This window comes from Salmo salar, chromosome 02, assembly GCF_965601325.2.
Source record: "Salmo salar chromosome 02, fSalSal1, whole genome shotgun sequence".
NCBI classification, from domain to species: domain Eukaryota; kingdom Metazoa; phylum Chordata; class Actinopteri; order Salmoniformes; family Salmonidae; genus Salmo; species Salmo salar.
This window is the reverse complement of record NC_138292.1, coordinates 86,499,990-86,519,762: the sequence shown is the minus strand read 5'-3', so window position 1 is coordinate 86,519,762 and position 19,773 is coordinate 86,499,990. Positions and strand designations below refer to the sequence as shown.

General features: G+C 41.8%; 1 protein-coding gene across 2 annotated transcripts; it reads left to right on the top strand.

The window, feature by feature from the left end:
* The first annotated feature begins 4,710 nt into the window (after positions 1-4,710).
* Positions 4,711-19,647, top strand: LOC106593232 (uncharacterized). 2 transcript variants are annotated; one of them, XM_014184590.3, is made up of 2 exons: positions 4,711-5,334; positions 18,806-19,647. In XM_014184590.3, exons 1-2 carry the CDS (start codon positions 4,935-4,937, stop codon positions 19,351-19,353), a joined length of 948 nt encoding a protein of 315 aa, XP_014040065.3. In that variant the 5' UTR covers positions 4,711-4,934; the 3' UTR covers positions 19,354-19,647. The 2 variants fall into 2 exon arrangements, with proteins under 2 accessions (XP_014040065.3, XP_014040052.3); XM_014184577.3 differs by lacking the exon at positions 18,806-19,647 and adding an exon at positions 9,889-11,289.
* Positions 19,648-19,773: the final 126 nt, after the last annotated feature.

The window sequence follows — 19,773 nt, the reverse complement described above, 5'->3', positions numbered from 1 at the left end:
TAACACACTACGCCGTGAAGGACTGAAATCCTGCAGCGCCCGCAAGGTCCCCCTGCTCAAGAAAGCACATATACATGCCCATCTGAAGTTTGCCAATGAACATCTGAATGATTCAGAGGACAACTGGGTGAAAGTGTTGTGGTCAGATGAGACCAAAATGGAGCTCTTTGGCATCAACTCAACTCGCTGTGTTTGGAGGAGGAGGAATGCTGCCTATGACCCCAGGAACACCATCTCCACCGTCAAACATGGAGGTGGAAACATTATGCTTTGGGGGTGTTTTTCTGCTAAGGGGACAGGACAACTTCACCGCATCAAAGGGACGATGGACGGGGCCATGTACCGTCAAATCTTGGGTGAGAACCTCCTTCCCTCAGCCAGGGCATTGAAAATGGGTCGTGGATGGGTATTCCAGCATGCCAATGACCCAAAAGACACGGCCAAGGCAACAAAGGACTGGCTCAAGAAGAAGCACATTAATATCCTGGAGTGGCCTAACCAGTCTCCAGACCTTAATCCCATAGAAAATCTGTGGAGGGAGCTGAAGGTTCGAGTTGCCAAACGTCAGCCTCGAAACCTTAATGACTTGGAGAAGATCTGCAAAGAGGAGTGGGACAAAATCCGTCCTGAGATGTGTGCAAACCTGGTGGCCAACTACAAGAAACGTCTGACCTCTGTGATTACCAACAAGGGTTTTGCCACCAAGTACTAAGTCATGTTTTGCAGAGGGGTCAAATACTTTTTTCCCTCATTAAAATGCAAATAATTTTATAACATTTTTGACATGCGTTTTTCTGGATTTTTTTGTTGTTATTCTGTCTCTCACTGTTCAAGTAAACCTACCATTAAAATTATAGACTGATAATTTCTTTGTCAGTTGGCAAACGTACATAATCAGCAGGGGATCAAATACTTTTTTCCCTCGCTGTAGGTAGAGTTATTAAAGTGACTATGCATCGATAAGAACAGAGTTGCAGCAGTGTAAAAGGGGGGCAATGCAAATAGTCTGGGTAGCCATTTGATTAGATGGTCAGGAGTCTTATGGCTTGGGGGTAGAAACTGTTTAAAAGCCTCTTGGACCTAGACTTGGCGCTCCAGTACTGCTTGCCGTGTGGTAGCAGAGAGAATCGTCTATGACTAAGGTGGCTGGAGTCTTTGACAATTTCTAGGACCTTCCCCTGACACCGCCTGGTATATAAGTCCTGGATGGCAGGAAGCTTGGCCCCAGTGATGTACTGCACCGTACGCACTACCCTCTGTAGTGCCTTGCGGTCGGAGGCCAAGCAGTTGCCATACCAGGCAGTGATGCAACCCGTAAGGATGCTCTCAATGGTACAGTTGTAGAACCTTTTGAGGATCCATGCCAAATATTTTCAGTCTCCTGAGGGGGAATAGGTTTTGTTGTGCCCTCTTCACGACTGTCTTGGTGTGCTTGGACCATGTTAGTTTGTTTGTGATGTGGACGCCAAGGAACTTGAAGCTCTCAACCTGCTCCACTAAAGTCCCGTCAATGAGAATGGGGGCGTGCTCAGTCCTCTTTTTCCTGTAGTCCACAATCATCTCCTTCGTCTTGATCACGTTGAGGGAGAGGTTGTTGTCCTTGCACCACACGGTCAGGTCTCTGACCCCCTCCCTATAGGCTGTCTCGTCGTTGTTGATGATCAGGCCTACCACTGTTGTGTCATTGGCAAACTTAATGATGGTGTTGGAGTCGTGCCTGGCCGTGCAGTCATGAGTGAACAGGTAGTACAGGAGGGGACTGAGCACGCACCCCTGATGGGCCCCCATGTTGAGGATCAGCGTGGAGGATGTGTTGTTACCTACCCTTACCACCTGGGGGCGGCCCGTCAGGAAGTCCAGGATCCAGTTGCAGAGGGATGTGTTTAGTCCCAGGGTCCTTTGCTTATTGATGAGCTTTGAGGTCACTATGGTTTTGAATGCTGAGCTGTAGTCAATGAACAGCATTCTCACATAGGTGTTCCTTTTGTCCAGGTATGAAAGGGCAGTGTGGAGTGCAATAGAGATTGCATCATCTATGGATCTGCTGGGGCGGTATGCAAATTGGAGTGGGTCTAGGGTTTCTTGAATAATGGTGTTGATGTGAGCCATGACCAGCCTTTCAAAGCACTTCATGGCTACAGACCGTGAGTGCTACGGGTCGGTAGTCATTTAGGCAGGTTACCTTAGTGTTCTTGGGCATAGGGACTATGGTGGTCTGCTTGAAACATGTTGGTATTACAGACTCAGTCAGGGACTGGTTGAAAATGTCAGTGAAGACACTTGCCAGTTGGTCAGCGCATGCTTAGTGTACACGTCCTGGTAACCCGTCTAGCCCTGCGGCCTTGTGAATGTTGACCTGTTCAAAGGTCTTACTCACATCGGCTGCGGAGAGCGTATTCACACAGTCGTCCGGAACAGCTGATGCTGTCATGCATGTTTCAGTGTTACTTGCCTCGAAGCGATCATAGAAGTTATTTAGCTCATCTGGTAGTCTCGTGTCACTGGGCAGCTCTCGGCTGTGCTTCCCTTTGTAGCCTGTAATAGTTTGCAAGCCCTGCGACATCCGACAAGCGTTGGAGCAGGTGAAGTAAGATTCGACCTTAGTCCTGTATCGATGCTTTGCCTGTTTGATGGTTTGTCGGAGAGCATTACGGGATTTTTTATAAGCTTCCGGGTTAGAGTCCCGCTCCTTGAAAGCGGCAGCTCAGTGCGAATGTTGCCTGTAATTCATGGCTTCTAGTTGGGGTATGCATGTACAGTCACTGTGGGGACGACGTCATCAATACACTTATTGATGAAGCCAGTGACTGATGTGGTGTACTCCTCAATGCCATCGGAAGAATCCTGGAACATATTCCAGTCTGTTCTAGGAAAACAGTCCTGTAGCTTAGCATCTGCTTCATTTACATTTTTACATTTTAGTCATTTTAGCAGACGCTCTTATCCAGAGCGACTTACAGTAGTGAATGCATACATTTCATACAATTTCATACATTTTTTTTTTTCCTGTGCTGGCCCCCCGTGGGAAACGACCCACAACCCTGGCGTTGCAAACACCATGCTCTACCAACTGAGCTACGGGAAGGCTATTGATTCATCTATTCATCTGACCACTTTCTTATTGACTGAGTCACTGGTGCTTCCTGCTTTAGTTTTTGCTTGTAAGCAGGTATCAGGAGGATATAATTATGGTCAGATTTGCCAAATGGAGGGTGAGGGAGAGCATTGTACGCGTCGCTATATTTGGAGTAAAGGTGGACTAGAGTTTTTTTCCCCCCTCTGGTTCCACATTTAACATGCTGGCAGAAATTAGGTAAAACGTATTTGAGTTTCCCTGCATTAAAGTCCCCGGCCACTTGGAGCGCCACCTCTGGATGATCATTTTTCTGTTTGCTTATGACCTTATACAGCTCATTGAGTGCGGTCTTAGTGCCAGCATCGGTTTGCGGTGGTAACTAGTTCGCTACGAAGAATATAGATGAAAACTATCTAGGTAGATAGTGTAGTCTACAGCTTATCATGAGATACTCTACCTCAGGCGAGCAAACCTTGAGACTTCCTTAGATATCGTGCACCCAGCTGTTGTTTACAAATATACATAGATCGCCACCCCTTGTCTTACCAGAGGCTGCTGTTCTATCCTGCCGATACAGTGTATCCCGCCAGCAGTATGTTATTCATGTCGTCGTTCAGTCACGACTCGGTGAAACATAAGATATTACAGTTTTTAATGTCCTGTTGGTAGGATATACGTGCTTGTAGTTCGTCCACTTTATTATCAAGTGATTGTACGTTGGCCTATAGTACCGATGGCAAAGGCAGATTAGCCACTCGTCGCCGGATCCTCACAAGGCACCCCGATCTGCTTCCGCGAAACCTCCGTCGAGTAACAATTAAACAATTAGTAACAATTAAACATAGTTAGTTTGATAAAATAAGTAACAGTCATCAGATTAATGATAGTCACATCACAACAATTTTTATCTGAATAAGAAGAAAATGAATATTTTTAACTGTGTTAGCCACTAGTGGACATTGATTATGTACATGTACATCTATGTACTTACAGAAATGAGCTCTTCTGAGCGGGTGATTGGATGGCTGGAAGGTAGACAACACAAGACAACGTGTCAGTCAGAACATCAGGAGAGCTCTTCTGAGTGGGTGAATGGATGGCTGGAAGGTAGACAACACAACATGTCAGTCAGAACATCAGGAGAGGTCTCTTCTGAGTGGGTGAATGGATGGCTGGAAGGTAGATAACACAACATGTCAGTCAGAACATCACTAGAGGTCTTCTGAGTGGGTGAATGGATGGCTGGAAGGTAGACAACACAACATGTCAGTCAGAACATCAGGAGTATTTTTCCAGGTTAGGACAGATGTTTCTACTACAGTGAATATTAACCAATGAGGTGGGTCTTTCCACATCCTACCAACCCAACAGATGTTTTTACTACAGTGAATATTTACCAATGAGGTGGGTCTTTCTACATTCTACCAACCCGACAAATGTTTCTACAACTGGGATTACTAACCAATGAGGTGGGTCGTTCCACATCCTACCAACCCAACAGATGTCTACTACAGTAAGTATTAACCGAAATTGAACCTTCCCTCGACTGTGTTACCCTTCCAGCCAGCAGATGGCGATGTGCCTGTTTCAGGCAATGCTGCCAGTGTGACGTATAATCTAATGGACGGGACGCTTCTTCAACAACAACAGCGAGTTATCCATCTCTGTATCTTTCTAGCCAACATAGCCGAAAACATTCAAGCTCTTTATAAGCTTTCGGTGTATATTAGACACAGTGTTATAAACACACTTGTCGTATCTACTAGCTAGTTACCCAATTTAATAGAATATTTACGTTGTTGTTAGTCAGCTAGCTAGCTGGCTGGGTAAATTAGCAGTAGTGCTAGTCTAGTCACTAATGCTAACTAGCTATCTAGCTAACATCCCAACCATGAGCTCACTAAACGACTCCCCTTCTGAAGAGGGGATCTGCTGGACGGAGAAAGAAACTCTGGGGCTGAACATTGTCGTGAAAGAGGAGAAGGAAGAAGAGGATGTCACAGTAAAAAAAGAAGCCGAGATTGAGGCTGTTACAGTGAAAGAAGTTAAATTGGCAGAAGATGAAGACGCGTTCAGAGTGAAAGAGGAGGAGGATGTTACAGTAAAAGAAGAGGAGAAAGATGAGGATGCAGTATTTGGATTGGGGGAGGTGACTGTCACAGTGAAAGAAGAGGCAGATATTTTTGGAATGAAGGAAGTGGGGGAGATTACTGTCACATTGGAAGAAGAGGAGGAGACAGGAGATCTGATTAACAAGAGTGAGTAATATCTTAAAAACAGGGCTACAAACTCTGCAGTTGTTGAACCGATGTGTGGTTTTAAAGGGGCATTCCACTGAAGTTCTACACTTTAATATTTCTGTACTGTAGGAATTGTGAAAGATACAAAGAGTGGGGGGGCGGCCAACAAAACGTTTATGGAGCAAATGCTTCAAAATATAATTTTCACTACATTTGTGAATAACTCTTTCTGTAGTGCTTTGCTCAGTGTCTATGCTTGACATCACATTAATGCAAAAATCAACTCATGTCTGACTTCAAATGATGAAGAGGACAGAATCAAGACAAGGAAGGATCATTTTGATCAGGATGAAATGTAAAAAAGAAATGACCACAGGTTATTTAAAAGCCGATGGAGTTAGTTTTGTGCCAACAGAAATAAGGGGTTAAATGTGTGTCCAAAAAAAACAACAAATATTTCCTTATCTTTTTTTATATCTGCTAGATCAAGGATAGACTTCAAAACCTTAGTCAAAATGTTGATTAATAAGGAATGTCTTTTTTGCCATTTATGAATGTGTTATTAAAATGCGTTTCTATGGGCTATAGTAGTAAAGGACAAATAAAATATTTTATCAAATGTTTAAATATTTTTGTGGGGATACCTAAAGGGATCCTACAATTCTTAATCTAATAGCTAAATGATCAACAGCATAACCATCTTAAAACAAGTCCATATGTTAGCTTAGTCAATTCTTAATCTAATAGCTAAATGATCAACAGCATAACCATCTTAAAACAATTCCATATGTTAGCTCAGTCAATTCTTAATCTAATAGCTAAATGATCAACAGCATAACCATCTTAAAACAATTCCATATGTTAGCTCAGTCAATTCTTAATCTAATAGCTAAATGATCAACAGCATAACCATCTTAAAACAAGTCCATATGTTAGCTCAGTCAATTCTTAATCTAATAGCTAAATGATCAACAGCATAACCATCTTAAAACAAGTCCATATGTTAGCTCAGTCTAAAAGCACCAACATTCCTAATGTTGTAAATTATGGAGAAATGACCATTTCTGTCTAACAGTTACACTGTTTCTTTTCTTAACCTTTTGTAACACAAGTTGATGTTTTAAATTCCCCAAAATAAGCATATATTAAAACATTTGTACACGTTTTTTTGTCAAATTTTGTGTTTACAAATATGTTTTTCATGTTTTGAATAGTTATTTTGATATATTTCATCTATTCCATGTTATTCATTCAAAAGTTTCTGTGATAGGCTGCGAAATTGGCAATTGAGCTAATCTGACGACCTAAAATGGTCACCGATATGGCCGTTATAGGCAATGGAACGCTATGGACTCTGGAAGTCAACTCCGTTATAGGCAATGGAACGCTATGGACTCTGGAACTCAACTTCTTTATAGGCAATGGAACGCTATGGACTCTGGAACTCAACTCCATTATAGGCAATGGAACGCTATGGACTCTGGAACTCAACTCCTTTATAGGCAATGGAACGCTATGGACTCTGGAACTCAACTCCGATGTAGGCAATGGAGCACTATGGACTCTGGAACTCAACTCCATTATAGGCAATGGAACGCTATGGACTCCGGAACTCAACTCCGTTATAGGCAATGGAACGCTATGGACTCTGGAACTCAACTCCATTATAGGCAATGGAACGCTATGGACTCTGGAACTCAACTCCGTTATAGGCAATGGAACGCTATGGACTCTGGAACTCAACTCCATTATAGGCAATGGAACGCTATGGAATCTGGAACTCAACTCCTTTATAGGCAATGGAACACTATGGACTATCAACTCTGGAAGCTTAATTGGAATTTACATATTTGCGTTCTTTTTTATGTTATAGTGGCTGTTACTCTCCCCAGGGGCCAAATGTGGGGTGTCTCCACATCTATATTTGTTCATACAGTACCAATAGAAAGTCTTCACCCCTCTTGGATTCATTTTCTTCAGTTTATTCAAATTCTACAGCACAACGGCAGAGTCATGTCCTAAGTGTAAAACAAACAGTGACTCCATGATTCAGGCCTTCTGGGAGTGCTATAAAGTCCAACAATTATATTGTTAGATTAAAGGAGTAACTCTGTTAGACTTAAAAAAATTTCCCCACCTCAAGTTCAACTGTCAGAGTCAGTTGGAACACATAGCTAAGCCCAATAATATCCACACCAAACCATAGCTAAGCCCAATAATATCCACACCAAACCATAGCTAAGCCCAATAATATCCACACCAAACCATCGCTAAGCCCAATAATATCCACACCAAACCATCGCTAAGCCCAATAATATCCACACCAAACCATAGCTAAGCCCAATAATATCCACACCAAACCATAGCTAAACCCAATAATATCCACACCAAACCATAGCTAAGCCCAATAATATCCACACCAAACCATAGCTAAACCCAATAATATCCACACCAAACCATAGCTAAACCCTATAATATCCACACCAACCATAGCTAAACCCTATAATATCCACACCAAACCATAGCTAAACCCTATAATATCCACACCAAACCATAGCTAAACCCTATAATATCCACACCAAACCATAGCTAAACCCAATAATATCCACACCAAACCATAGCTAAACCCAATAATATCCACACCAAACCTAAACAAAAGTTTCTTAACTTTATTAGGGTAATATCAAACGTAGGCCTGAGTCAAGTCATTGTTTATGGGGAAAATATGAACAGGTTGTTATATTGCAGCATTAAATTAAGTTTAGCATCTCACACTTTTTCTGTTTCATGGTTTGTGTGAGTAGCCCTATAGGCCAACTGGTAATTACATTATGTTGCAGAAAACACAACAGTAACTTAATTATGCCAAAGAAAACAGAATTAAACAAAACACTTGTTGCATACCATTCTAGCCCCATCTTAACCCCTTATGTACTATTCTAGCCCCATCTTAACCCCTAATGTACCATTCTAGCCCCATCTTAACCCTTTATCTAACATTCAAACCCCATCTTAACCCCTTATGTACCATTCTAGCCCCATCTTAACCCCTTATGTACCATTCTAGTGCCATCTTAACCCCTTATGTACCATTCTAGCCCCATCTTAACCCCTTATGTACCATTCTAGCCCCATCTTAACCCCTTATGTACCATTCTAGTGCCATCTTAACCCCTTATGTACCATTCTAGTGCCATCTTCACCCCTTATGTACCATTCTAGCCCCATCTTAACCCTTATGTACCATTCTAGTGCCATCTTAACCCCTTATCTAACATTCTAGTGTCATCTTAATTTAAGTTGTTGTTAGAATGGTACATAAGGGGTTAAGATGGGACTAGAATGGTACATAAGGGGTTAAGATGGGGCTAGAATGGTAGATAAGTGGTTAGGTTGGGGCAAGAATGGTAGATAAGGGGTTAAAAGATGGGGCTAGAATGGTACATAAGGGGTTAAGATGGGGTTAGAATGGTACATAAGGGGTTAAGATGGGGCTAGAATGGTACAATATAGGTTAAGATGGGGTTAGAATTGTACATAAGGGGTTAAGACGAGGTTAGAATGGTACATACGTGGTTAAGATGTGGCTAGAATGGTACATACGTGGTTAAGCTGTGGCTAGAATGGTACATACGTGGTTAAGATGTGGCTAGAATGGTACATAAGGGGTGAAGATGGGGCTAGAATGTTACATAAGGGTTGAAGATGGGGATAGAATGGTACATAAGGGGTGAAGATGGGGATAGAATGTTAGATAAGGGGTTAAGATGGCGCCAGAATGGTAGATAAGGGTTAAGATGGGGCTAGAATGTTAGATAAGGGGTTAACCCCTTATGTACCATTCTATTAGCAAACCAACAATTGGCCTCTAGGTGTCGTTATGGCAATTAAAGGGAGATAAAACATTTCTATGCATTTCTATTCAATAATAAATCTCCCCAAATAAGTTCTATACATATTTTATTTTACATACAAAATGGCTCAGATGCAGAGGTCGGATAGACAGATAGCAAGGATTATACAAGATGCTTTTTTCCAGTGGAGATTAGTTGATGAATTTCCTGGGAGGGCTGTGGGACAGTGGAGATTAGTTGATTAATTTCCTGGCTGGGTCTTCGGACAATGAATGTATAGGATTGATTCAAATGGAACTGTTAACATTACCGAGGTAGTATTGTGAATAACTAATGGCTATTAACCAATCGGCATCCAGGATCCAAATGCAAAGTTGAATAATGAGTGATCTAGTAATCAAATAAATAAAAAATACAACAGGAATACAACAAGCCCTTAACCAACAATGAAGTTTTAAGAAAAATACGTGTTAAGTAACAAATAGATAAATAAAAACAAATAAAGAGCAGCAGTAGACTGTGGCAGAAACTTTTATGTACAAACTAAGTTACAAATAATGCGAAAAAACACGCACAATTGGTTAAGAGCCTATAAAACGGCAGCCATCTCCTCCGGCGCCACTATATATTACAACAGGGTAATGGATTAAACCTCATAGGAAGAGCAGGAGATTTCATTCAGATCTCTCTGTTTAACTAAATACTCTGTCTTTGGCAGGAGAGAGACCAGACTCTCACTCTGACAGAGGGAAGAAGAGTCCTTCAGGAGAACCAGACCCAGAGACGCCAAAACCAGTGAGACGACACCACTGCTCCCAGTGTAATTTGAGTTTTAAGTTGTTATGGAAGCTGAAACAGCATGATAGGACACACACAGGGGAGAAGCCACACCACTGCTCCCAGTGTGGAAAGAGTTTTACCCTGTTAGGGAACCTGAAAAAGCATAAAGGAATACACACAGGAGAAAAGCCTTTCCAATGTTCCCAGTGTGGAAAGAGATTTTCACGATCACAGCACCTAAAATCACATGAGAGGACACATACAGGGGATAAACTACACCACTGCTCCCAGTGTGGAAAGAGATTTACCCAGTTAGGGAGCCTGAAAAAGCATAAAGGAATACACACAGGAGAAAAACCTTTCCAATGTTCCCAGTGTGGAAGGAGATTTTCAGGATTGCAGCACCTAAAATCACACGAGAGGACACACACAGGGGAGAAGCCACACCATTGTGCCCTGTGTGGAAAGGATTTTACCCAGTTAGGGAACCTAAAAAAACATCAGATGAAACACACAGGAGAAAAGCCTTTCCAATGTTCCCAGTGTGGTAAAAGATTTTCACGATCACAGGAACTAAAATCACATGAGATGACGCACACAGGGGAGAAACCACACCAGTGCTCCCATTGTGGGAAAAGTTTTACCCAGTTAGGGAGCCTGAACAAACATAAGAGAATACACTCAGGAGAAAAGCCATACCACTGCTCCCAGTGTGGAAAGAGTTTTACCCAGTTAGGGAACCTGAACAACCATAATATAATACACACAGAAGAAAAGCCGTTCCAATGTTCCCACTGTGGAAAGAGATTTTCACGATCACAGGACCTAAAATCACATGAAAGGACACACACGGGGGAGAAACCACACCACTGCTCCCATTGTGGAAAGAGTTTTACCCAGTTAGGAAGCCTGAACAAACATAAGAAGAGAATACACTCTGGAGAGAAATCTTAACATACTTTCCTGGACAGAGGACTTGAAATCACATGACAAAATAGAGAGGCTGTGTTCTGACGTCTGTTTTTTTATTAAATGTTGATATGAAAAATATGATTTGGATATTTTAAAATTACAGTTATTAAATAGATTAGTAGAATGTGCATTTCTTGATTTTAGCCTAGAAATGTTATGAATTTAGTAAAAAGCATTTCATTAAAGCAACATATCTTTTAATATAAATCTGAATATCAATTAAATATGGAACACCACTAGTGGACATTCATTATATACATCTATGTATTGTTACATGTAGGCGTATTATAGACCTAGATGCTTATTTAGAAATATTTTGATATTATCTGTTTATTTGACTGAATAAATCAGAAATTGCCTAAATACAGATGTGTAGTAGATGTAAAGTTTGTTTTCAATTCTCACTCATAAAAATGTTTCACTAATCAGTCAACACATGCTTCTCTTTATACATCTCAATATAATATTGTTAGCTTTCTAGTAAAAAAAAAAATTATACTTTTGGTCTGAAAACAAAAATATATTTTTTTGTACCCCTTATTCTCCCCAATTTAGTGATATCCAATTGGTAGTTACAGTCTTGACCCATCGCTGCAACTCCCGTGCAGCCTCGGGAAAGGCGAAGGTCGAGAGCCGTGCGTCCTCTGAAACACGACCCTGCCGCACTGCTTCTTGACACACTGTTCACTTAACCCGGAAGCCAGGCGCACCCAATGTGTCTTAGGAAACACTGTACAACTGGCGACCGTGTCAACGTGCACCTGGCCCGCCACAGGAGTTGCTAGACTGACACTCACAAGTGGCTGAATGATTTATTGCCATCATTGCCACCTTTGTCTACACCTCCCAGGGCATTTGAACTGGCATTTGAACTGATTCCAGAGGCCGACCCAAAACAATGCCGCCGGAGAAGAGGGTGCCGGAGCGGCCTTCTAGTGAGGCTTCGGATGCGCGCACACCATCCACCGCTCCTAGTATATTACTCGCTAATGTTCAGTCCCTAGTTAACAAAGTCAACGAAATCTGGGCAAGAGTTGGTTTCCAAAGAGATATCCGGGATTGTAACATACTCTGTTTCATGGAAACATGGCTAGCTGGGAACGTGCTGTCGGAGTCCCTACAGCCAACGGGATTCTCAGTGCATCGTGCCGACAGGAATAAACATCTCTCCGGTAAGAAGAAGGGAGGGGGTGTATGTTTGATGATTAACAACTCATGGTGTATTTGTAACAACATACAGGAACTCAAGTCCTTTTGTTCACTTGACCTAGAATTCCTCACAATCAAATGCCGACCGTATTATCTCCCAAGAGAACTCTCCTCGGTTATCGTCACTGCCGTGTACATCGACGTCTTGCTTCCAGACAAATTAAACAACTTCTTTATGTGCTTGAGGACAATACAGTGCCACCGATGTGGCCCGCTACCAAAGACTGTGGGCTCTCCATCTCCGTTGCAGACATGAGTAAAACATTTTAAACCTGTTAACCCTCGCAAGGCTGCTGTCCCAGACGGCATCCCTAGCCGCGTCCTCAGAGCATGCGCAGACCAGCTGGCTGGTGCGTTTACGGACATATTCAATCAATACCTATCCCACTCTGCTGTCCCCACATGCTTCAAGATGGCCACCATTGTTCCTGTTCCCAAGAAAGCCAAGGCAACTGAACTAAACCATGAAGTGCTTTGAGAGACTAGTCAAGGATCATATCACCTCCACCCTACCTGCTTACCGCCCCAATAGGTCCACAGACAATGCAATCGCCATCACACTGCACACTGCCCTATCCCATCTGGACAAGAATGCTGTTCATTGACTACAGCTCAGCATTCAACACCATAGTACCCTCCAAACTCATCATTAAGCTTGAGACCATGGGTCTCAACCCGGACCTGTGCAACTGGGTCCTGTACTTCCTGATGGGCCGCCCCCAGGTGGTGAAGGCAGGAAACAATATCTCCACTTCGCTGATCCTCAACACTGGGGCCCCACAAGGGTGTGTTCTCAGCCCCCTCCTGTACTCCCTGTTCACCCACGACTGCGTGGCCATGCATGCCTCTAACTCAATCATCAAGTTTGCAGATGACACAACAGTGGTAGGCTTGATTACCAACAACTATGAGACATCCTACAAGGAGAAGGTGAGGGCCCTTGGAGTGTGGTGTCAGGAAAATAACCTCTCACTCAATGTCAGCAAAAACAAAAGAGATGATCGTGGACTTCAGGAAACAGCAAAGGGAGCACTCCCCTATCCACATTGACGGGACAGCAGTGGAGAAGGTGGAAAGTTTTAAGTTCCTCTGTGTTCATATCCCCGACAAACTAAAATGGTCCACATACACAAAGACAGTGTGGTGAAGAAGGTGCAACAGTGCCTCTTCAACCTCAGGAGGCTGAAAAATTGTGACTTGTCACCGAAAACCCTCACTAACTTTTACAGGTGCAACTTTGAGAGCATCCTGTCTGGCTGTATCACCGCCTGGTATGGCAACTGCACCGCCCACATCCGCAAGGCTCTCCAGAGGGTGGTGCGGTATGCACAACGCATCACCGGGGGCAAACTACCTGCCCTCCAGGACACCTACAACACCCGATGTCACAGGAAGGGATAAAAGATCAAGGACAATAACCACCTGAGCCACTGCCTGTTCACCCCGCTATCATCCAGAAGGCGAGGTCAGTACAGGTGCATCAAAGCTGGGACAGAGAGATTTAAAAACAGCTTCTACCTACAGACTTGATATCATTGGCCACTATAATAAATGGAACTCTAGTCACTTTAATAATGCCACTTTAAGAATGTTTACATATCTCGCATTACTCATCTCATATGTATATAATGTATACTGTATTCTTCATCTAGGTTAGCACCAGCTGTTCTGGATGACTGTGTGATAACGCTCTCGGTAGCCGATGTGAGCAAGACCTTTAACCAGGTCAACATTCACAAAGCCGCGGGGCCAGATGGATTACCAGGACGTGTACTCAAAGCATGCGCTGACCAACTGGCAAGTGTCTTCACTGACATTTTCAACCTCTCCCTGACTGAGTCTGTAATACCTACATGTTTCAAGCAGACCACCATAGTCCCTGTGCAGGTGGTAAGGGTAGGCAACAACACGTCTGCCATGCTGATCCTCAACACGGGGGCCCCTCAGGGGTGTGTACTTCGTCCCCTCCTGTACTCCCTATTCACCCACGACTGTGTGGCCAAACACGACTCCAACACCATCATTAAGTTTGCTGACGACACAACAGTGGTAGGCCTGATCACCGACAACGATGAGACAGCCTATTTGGAGGAGGTCAGAGAACTGGCAGTGTGGTGCCAGGACAACAACCTCTCCCTCAATGTGAGCAAGACAAAGGAGCTGATCGTGGACTACAGGAAAAGGCGGGCCGAACAGGCCCCCTTTAACATCAACGGGGCTGTAGTGGAGCGGGTCGAGAGTTTCAAGTTCCTTGGTGTCCACATCACCAACGAACTATCATGGTCCAAACACACCAAGACAGTTGTGAAGAGGGCACGACAAAACCTTTTCCCCCTCAGGAGACTGAAAAGATTTGGCATGGGTCCCGAGATCCTCAAAAAGTTCTACAGCTGCACCATGGAGAGCATCCTGACCGGTTGCATCACCGCCTGGTATGGCAACTGCTTGGCATCTGACCGTAAGGCGTTACAGAGGGTAGAGCGTACGGCCCAGTACATCACTGGGGCCAAGCTTCCTGACATCCAGGACCTATATACTAGGTGGTGTCAGAGGAAGGCCCATAAAATTGTCAGAGACTCCAGTCACCTGAGTCATAGACTGTTTTCTCTGCTACCACACGGCAAGCGATACCGGAGCGCCAAGTCTAGGACCAAAAGGCTCCTTAACAGCTTCTACCCCCAAGCCATAAGACTGCTGAACAACTAATCAAATGGCTGCCGGACTATTACATTGACCCCCTTGTTTTTTACACTGCTGCTACTCACTGTTTATTATCTATGCATAGTCACTTCACCCTACCTACATGTACAAATTACCTCTAACCTGTACCCCCGCACACTGACTCGATACCGGTAACCCCTGTATATAGCCCCGTTATTGTTATGTTATTGTGTTACTTTTCATTATTTTTTACTTTAGTTTTTTTGGTAAATATTTTCTTTACTCTTCTTGAACTGCACTGTTGGTTATGGGCTTGTAAGTAAGCATTTCACGGTAAGGTCTACACATGTTGCATTCGTCGCATGTGACAAATAAAGTTTGATTTGATTTACTATCTATTGCTTCAGCCGCTCTAACACTGCTCAACCATATATTTATATGTATATATTCTCATCCCATTCCTTTACTAGATTGTGTGTATTAGGTTTTGTTGTGGAATTGCTAGATATTACCTGTTAGATACTGCTGCACTGTCGGATCTAGAAGCACAAGCATTTCACTACACTCATAATAACATCTGCTAACCATGTGTATGTGACCAATAACATCTGCTAACCATGTGTATGTGACCAATAACATCTACTAACATGTGTATGTGACCAATAACATCTGCTAACCATGTGTATGTGACCAATAACATCTACTAACATGTGTATGTGACCAATAACATCTGCTAACCATGTGTATGTCACCAATAACATCTGCTAACCATGTGTATGTGACCAATAACACCTGCTAACCATGTGTATGTCACCAATAACATCTGCTAACCATGTGTATGTCACCAATAACATCTGCTAACCATGTGTATGTCACCAATAACATCTGCTAACCATGTGTATGTCACCAATAACATCTGCTAACCATGTGTATGTCACCAATAACATCTGCTAACCATGTGTATGTCACCAATAACATCTGCTAACCATGTGTATGTCACCAATAACATCTGCTAACCATGTGTATGTCACCAATAACATCTGCTAACCATGTGTATGTCACCAATAACATCTGCTAACCATGTGTATGTCACCAATAACATCTGCTAACCATGTGTATGTCACCAATAACATCTGCTAACCATGTGTATGTCACCTATAACATCTGCTAACCATGTGTATGTCACCAATAACATCTGCTAACCATGTGTATGTCACCAATAACATCTGCTAACCATGTGTATGTCACCAATAACATCTGCTAACTATGTGTATGTCACCAATAACATCTGCTAACCATGTGTATGTCACCTATAACATCTGCTAACCATGTGTATGTCACCAATAACATCTGCTAACCATGTGTATGTCACAAATAACATCTGATTTGATTTGAAGTGCTAAATGTGATTATGTTCTTTTTTTTAATAATGTAGGAATTGTAAAAACGACACTATGTAGGCTAATAATGGACTGAACGAGCCTGACGGCTTACAGGAGATGTTGAATATGGAGATTCTCCTTTTCAAGCTTAATAATGTCAAAATACATTTTGGACTTTTAACAAAAAAATGGAGTTTCACTGAACAACTATGATCATTACTGCTGTCCCAACCAGTATGTACTTCCCAAAAAAATTTTAAGAAAAAGTTACATGCAACCTAAAATAACACCTTTAAATAACTTGTCTGGGAAATAAGTGTCCATTTTTAGGCCCAAATCCACCTCCGGCACACCAGGAGGATAAAAATGTAGATGTTCTCTGTGTGTACCCATAGTGATTACGCCCTCTCCTGGTGAGAATACGTTAGTGTAGGCTATCTTTAGTATATTGTTATGTAGGCCTACAGTGTTTTACAGGCTATGCATTATTATTATAATGCTCCTCTATCGTCACATGCGTTTTGAATGGAGCATTAAAGACCGTCAATGAACAGTTGATGGGAGAGGGGGCTTTAAACCCATGGTTAAAGTGCTCTATTGATTTCATCAACAGCTTTAGCAGTGTGTACCACTTAGAAGTGATGATGATAACAGTAGCCTACATGACTGCTATCTGACAAATTCAGAAGGCTCTTTGTTTGTTGTAAACACCTCATTTATCTTTTTTCCATAAAAGCACATGGATGTGTGAAACAGATAAACAAAAATTAAAATGTTGTCCAAAGTTAGTAGTAGCTGGTAGTCTAGTCAACGTTAGCAGTAGCTGGTAGTCTAGTCAACGTTAGCAGTAGCTAGTAGTCTAGTCAACGTTAGCAGTAGCTAGTAGTCTAGTCAACGTTAGCAGTAGCTGGTAGTCTAGTCAACGTTAGCAGTAGCTGGTAGTCTAGTCAACGTTAGCAGTACCTAGTAGTCTAGTCAACGTTAGTAGTAGCTGATAGTCTAGTCAACGTTAGTAGTAGCTGGTAGTCTAGTCAACGTTAGCAGTACCTGGTATTCTAGTTAACATTAGCAGTAGCTAGTAGTCTAGTCAAGGATGCATCAGTTAAATATTGAAACACAACATTTTGTTACAGAGCAACGGAACAAAAGGAAACGTTGAATTTGTAGGTTTAAAATATCCCTCTAGTGTCCAGGGTTGACCTATTTTAAGAAATACCATGTGGATCTAAAGTCTAAGATCTTTGATAGGCTGAAGAATTTGCAACATGATATAAATCACTGCCTCCTGGTTAGGTTAGCATAATGCTAACTTGTGCCATGTTATCTGATGGGACCAGCTACAATTTAGCGTTCTGTCACGTGCAAGTAAATCAACTATTTTAATGTTGAGCAGGAGAACCTGTTTAAAATTAAATGTTTGCTTATTGTTAGCTAGTGGTGCTAGACTGTTCGCAAGTATGGCCCCTGTGAGTTTGTTAGTCTTCAAAACATGAATAACCTTGACATTATCTATTATTATAGGGCTCTGCTCAGCCTAAAGACATGACATTAGGCTGAGCAGAGCTCTATAATAATAGATAAAGACATGACATTATCTATTATTATAGAGCTCTGTTCAGCCTGTAAACATGACATTATCTATTATTATAGAGCTCTGATCAGCCTGTAAACATGACATTATCTATTATTATAGGGCTCTGCTCAGCCTAAAGACATGACATCATCTATTATTATAGAGCTCTGCTCAGCCTAAAGACATTACATTATCTATTATTATAGAACTCTGCTCAGCCTAAAGACATGCCATTATCTATTATTATAGAGCTCTGCTCAGCCTATAAACATGACATTATCTATTATTATAGAGCTATTATAGAACTCTGCTCAGCCTATAAACATGACATTATCTGTTATTATAGAGCTCTGCTCAGCCTAAACATTACATTATCTATTATTATATAGCTCTGCTCAGCCTAAACATTACATGATCTATTATTATAGAGCTCTGCTCAGCCTATAAACATGACATTATCTATTATTATAGAGCTCTGCTCAGCCTATAAACATGACATTATCTATTATTATAGAGCTCTGCTCAGCCTATAAACATGACATTATCTATTATTATAGAGCTCTGCTCAGCCTATAAACATGACATTATCTATTATTATAGAGCTCTGCTCAGCCTATAAACATGACATTATCTATTATTATAGAGCTCTGTTCAGCCTATAAACAAGACATTCCATGAGAGCAGGATTACATTTTTTACATTTTAGTCATTTAGCAGACGCTCTTATCCAGAGTGACTTACAGTAGTGAATGCATACATTTCAATTCATACATTCTTTTTTTTTTTCTTTTTTTTTCTCCGTACTGGCCCCCCGTGGGAATCGAACCCACAACCCTGGCGTTGCAAACACCATTGAGCCACAGGGACGCCGGATTAGATTTGCATCTCTACATCATTAAATCTCACCAAGTTTATTTTGTATTATGAAATGTTGTGAAGACTGATCTCTGCCTATTGTGGGATATAGTCTGGATTAAACCTCAGAGGAAGATCGTTTTATCATGTGTAGGTTTCCTTCAGTTCTCTGTTTAATTAAATTATATGTTTGTCTTTGGTAGGGGAGAGTCCAGACCCTCACTCTGACAGCAGGAAGAGTCCTTCAGGGGAACCAGACCGAGAGATGTCCAAACCAACAGGACAACACCACTGTTCCCACTGTGGAAAGAATTTGACTCATTTACGGAATCTGAAAATGCACAAGAGAATACATACAGGAGAAAAGCCTTACCACTGTTCCCACTGTGGAAAGAGTTTTAGGTGGTACGGGAGCCTGAAGGAGCATGAGAGAATACACGCAGGAGAAAAGCCTTTCCAATGTTCCCATTGTGAAAAGAAGTTTACCTATCGAGAGAACCTGAAAATGCATGAGCGAATACACACAGGAGAAAAGCCTTACCAATGTTTCCAGTGTGAAAAGAGTTTTACCCAATCATGGAACCTGAAAAAGCATGAGAGGACACACACAGGAGAAAAGTCTTTCCAACATACTAACACACAGGAGGAGAAGACATACCACTGCTCTCATCGTGAAAAGACATTTTCACAGTCGGAGGACCTTAAATCACATGAGAGAATAGAGAGGCTGTGTTCTGACTTATGTTTTTGATTAAAAATTTGTTTTTATGACCATTAAATAAAATGGCATGTATGAAAGTTAAAAAAAAGACCTACTTGAGAAATTAAATAAAATGTGTTAAATGTTAAAATGTGTATTTTGTTGAAAATAATTAAGTAGATGAATAGAATGTGCATTTCTTCATTCCAACCTTGAAACCTCTTTAATTTGTTTCATTGAGTTAATTTGTGTTTCTAGTCTAGTAGCTAAAAGTGTATGAAAATGTGATGTTCTGATAACGTTGCTAAATTCTTGACATTAAAAAAACATTCACTACCTCGTGAATTGTTCCCATCAGTATTTTTCCACCATGTCAGAGTGCTGATTTATAAAGGATGTAGTTAACGTAACATATTTTTGTCTGAATAGAATTCAAATTTGGAACGTCACTAGTGGACTGTATACAGCTAC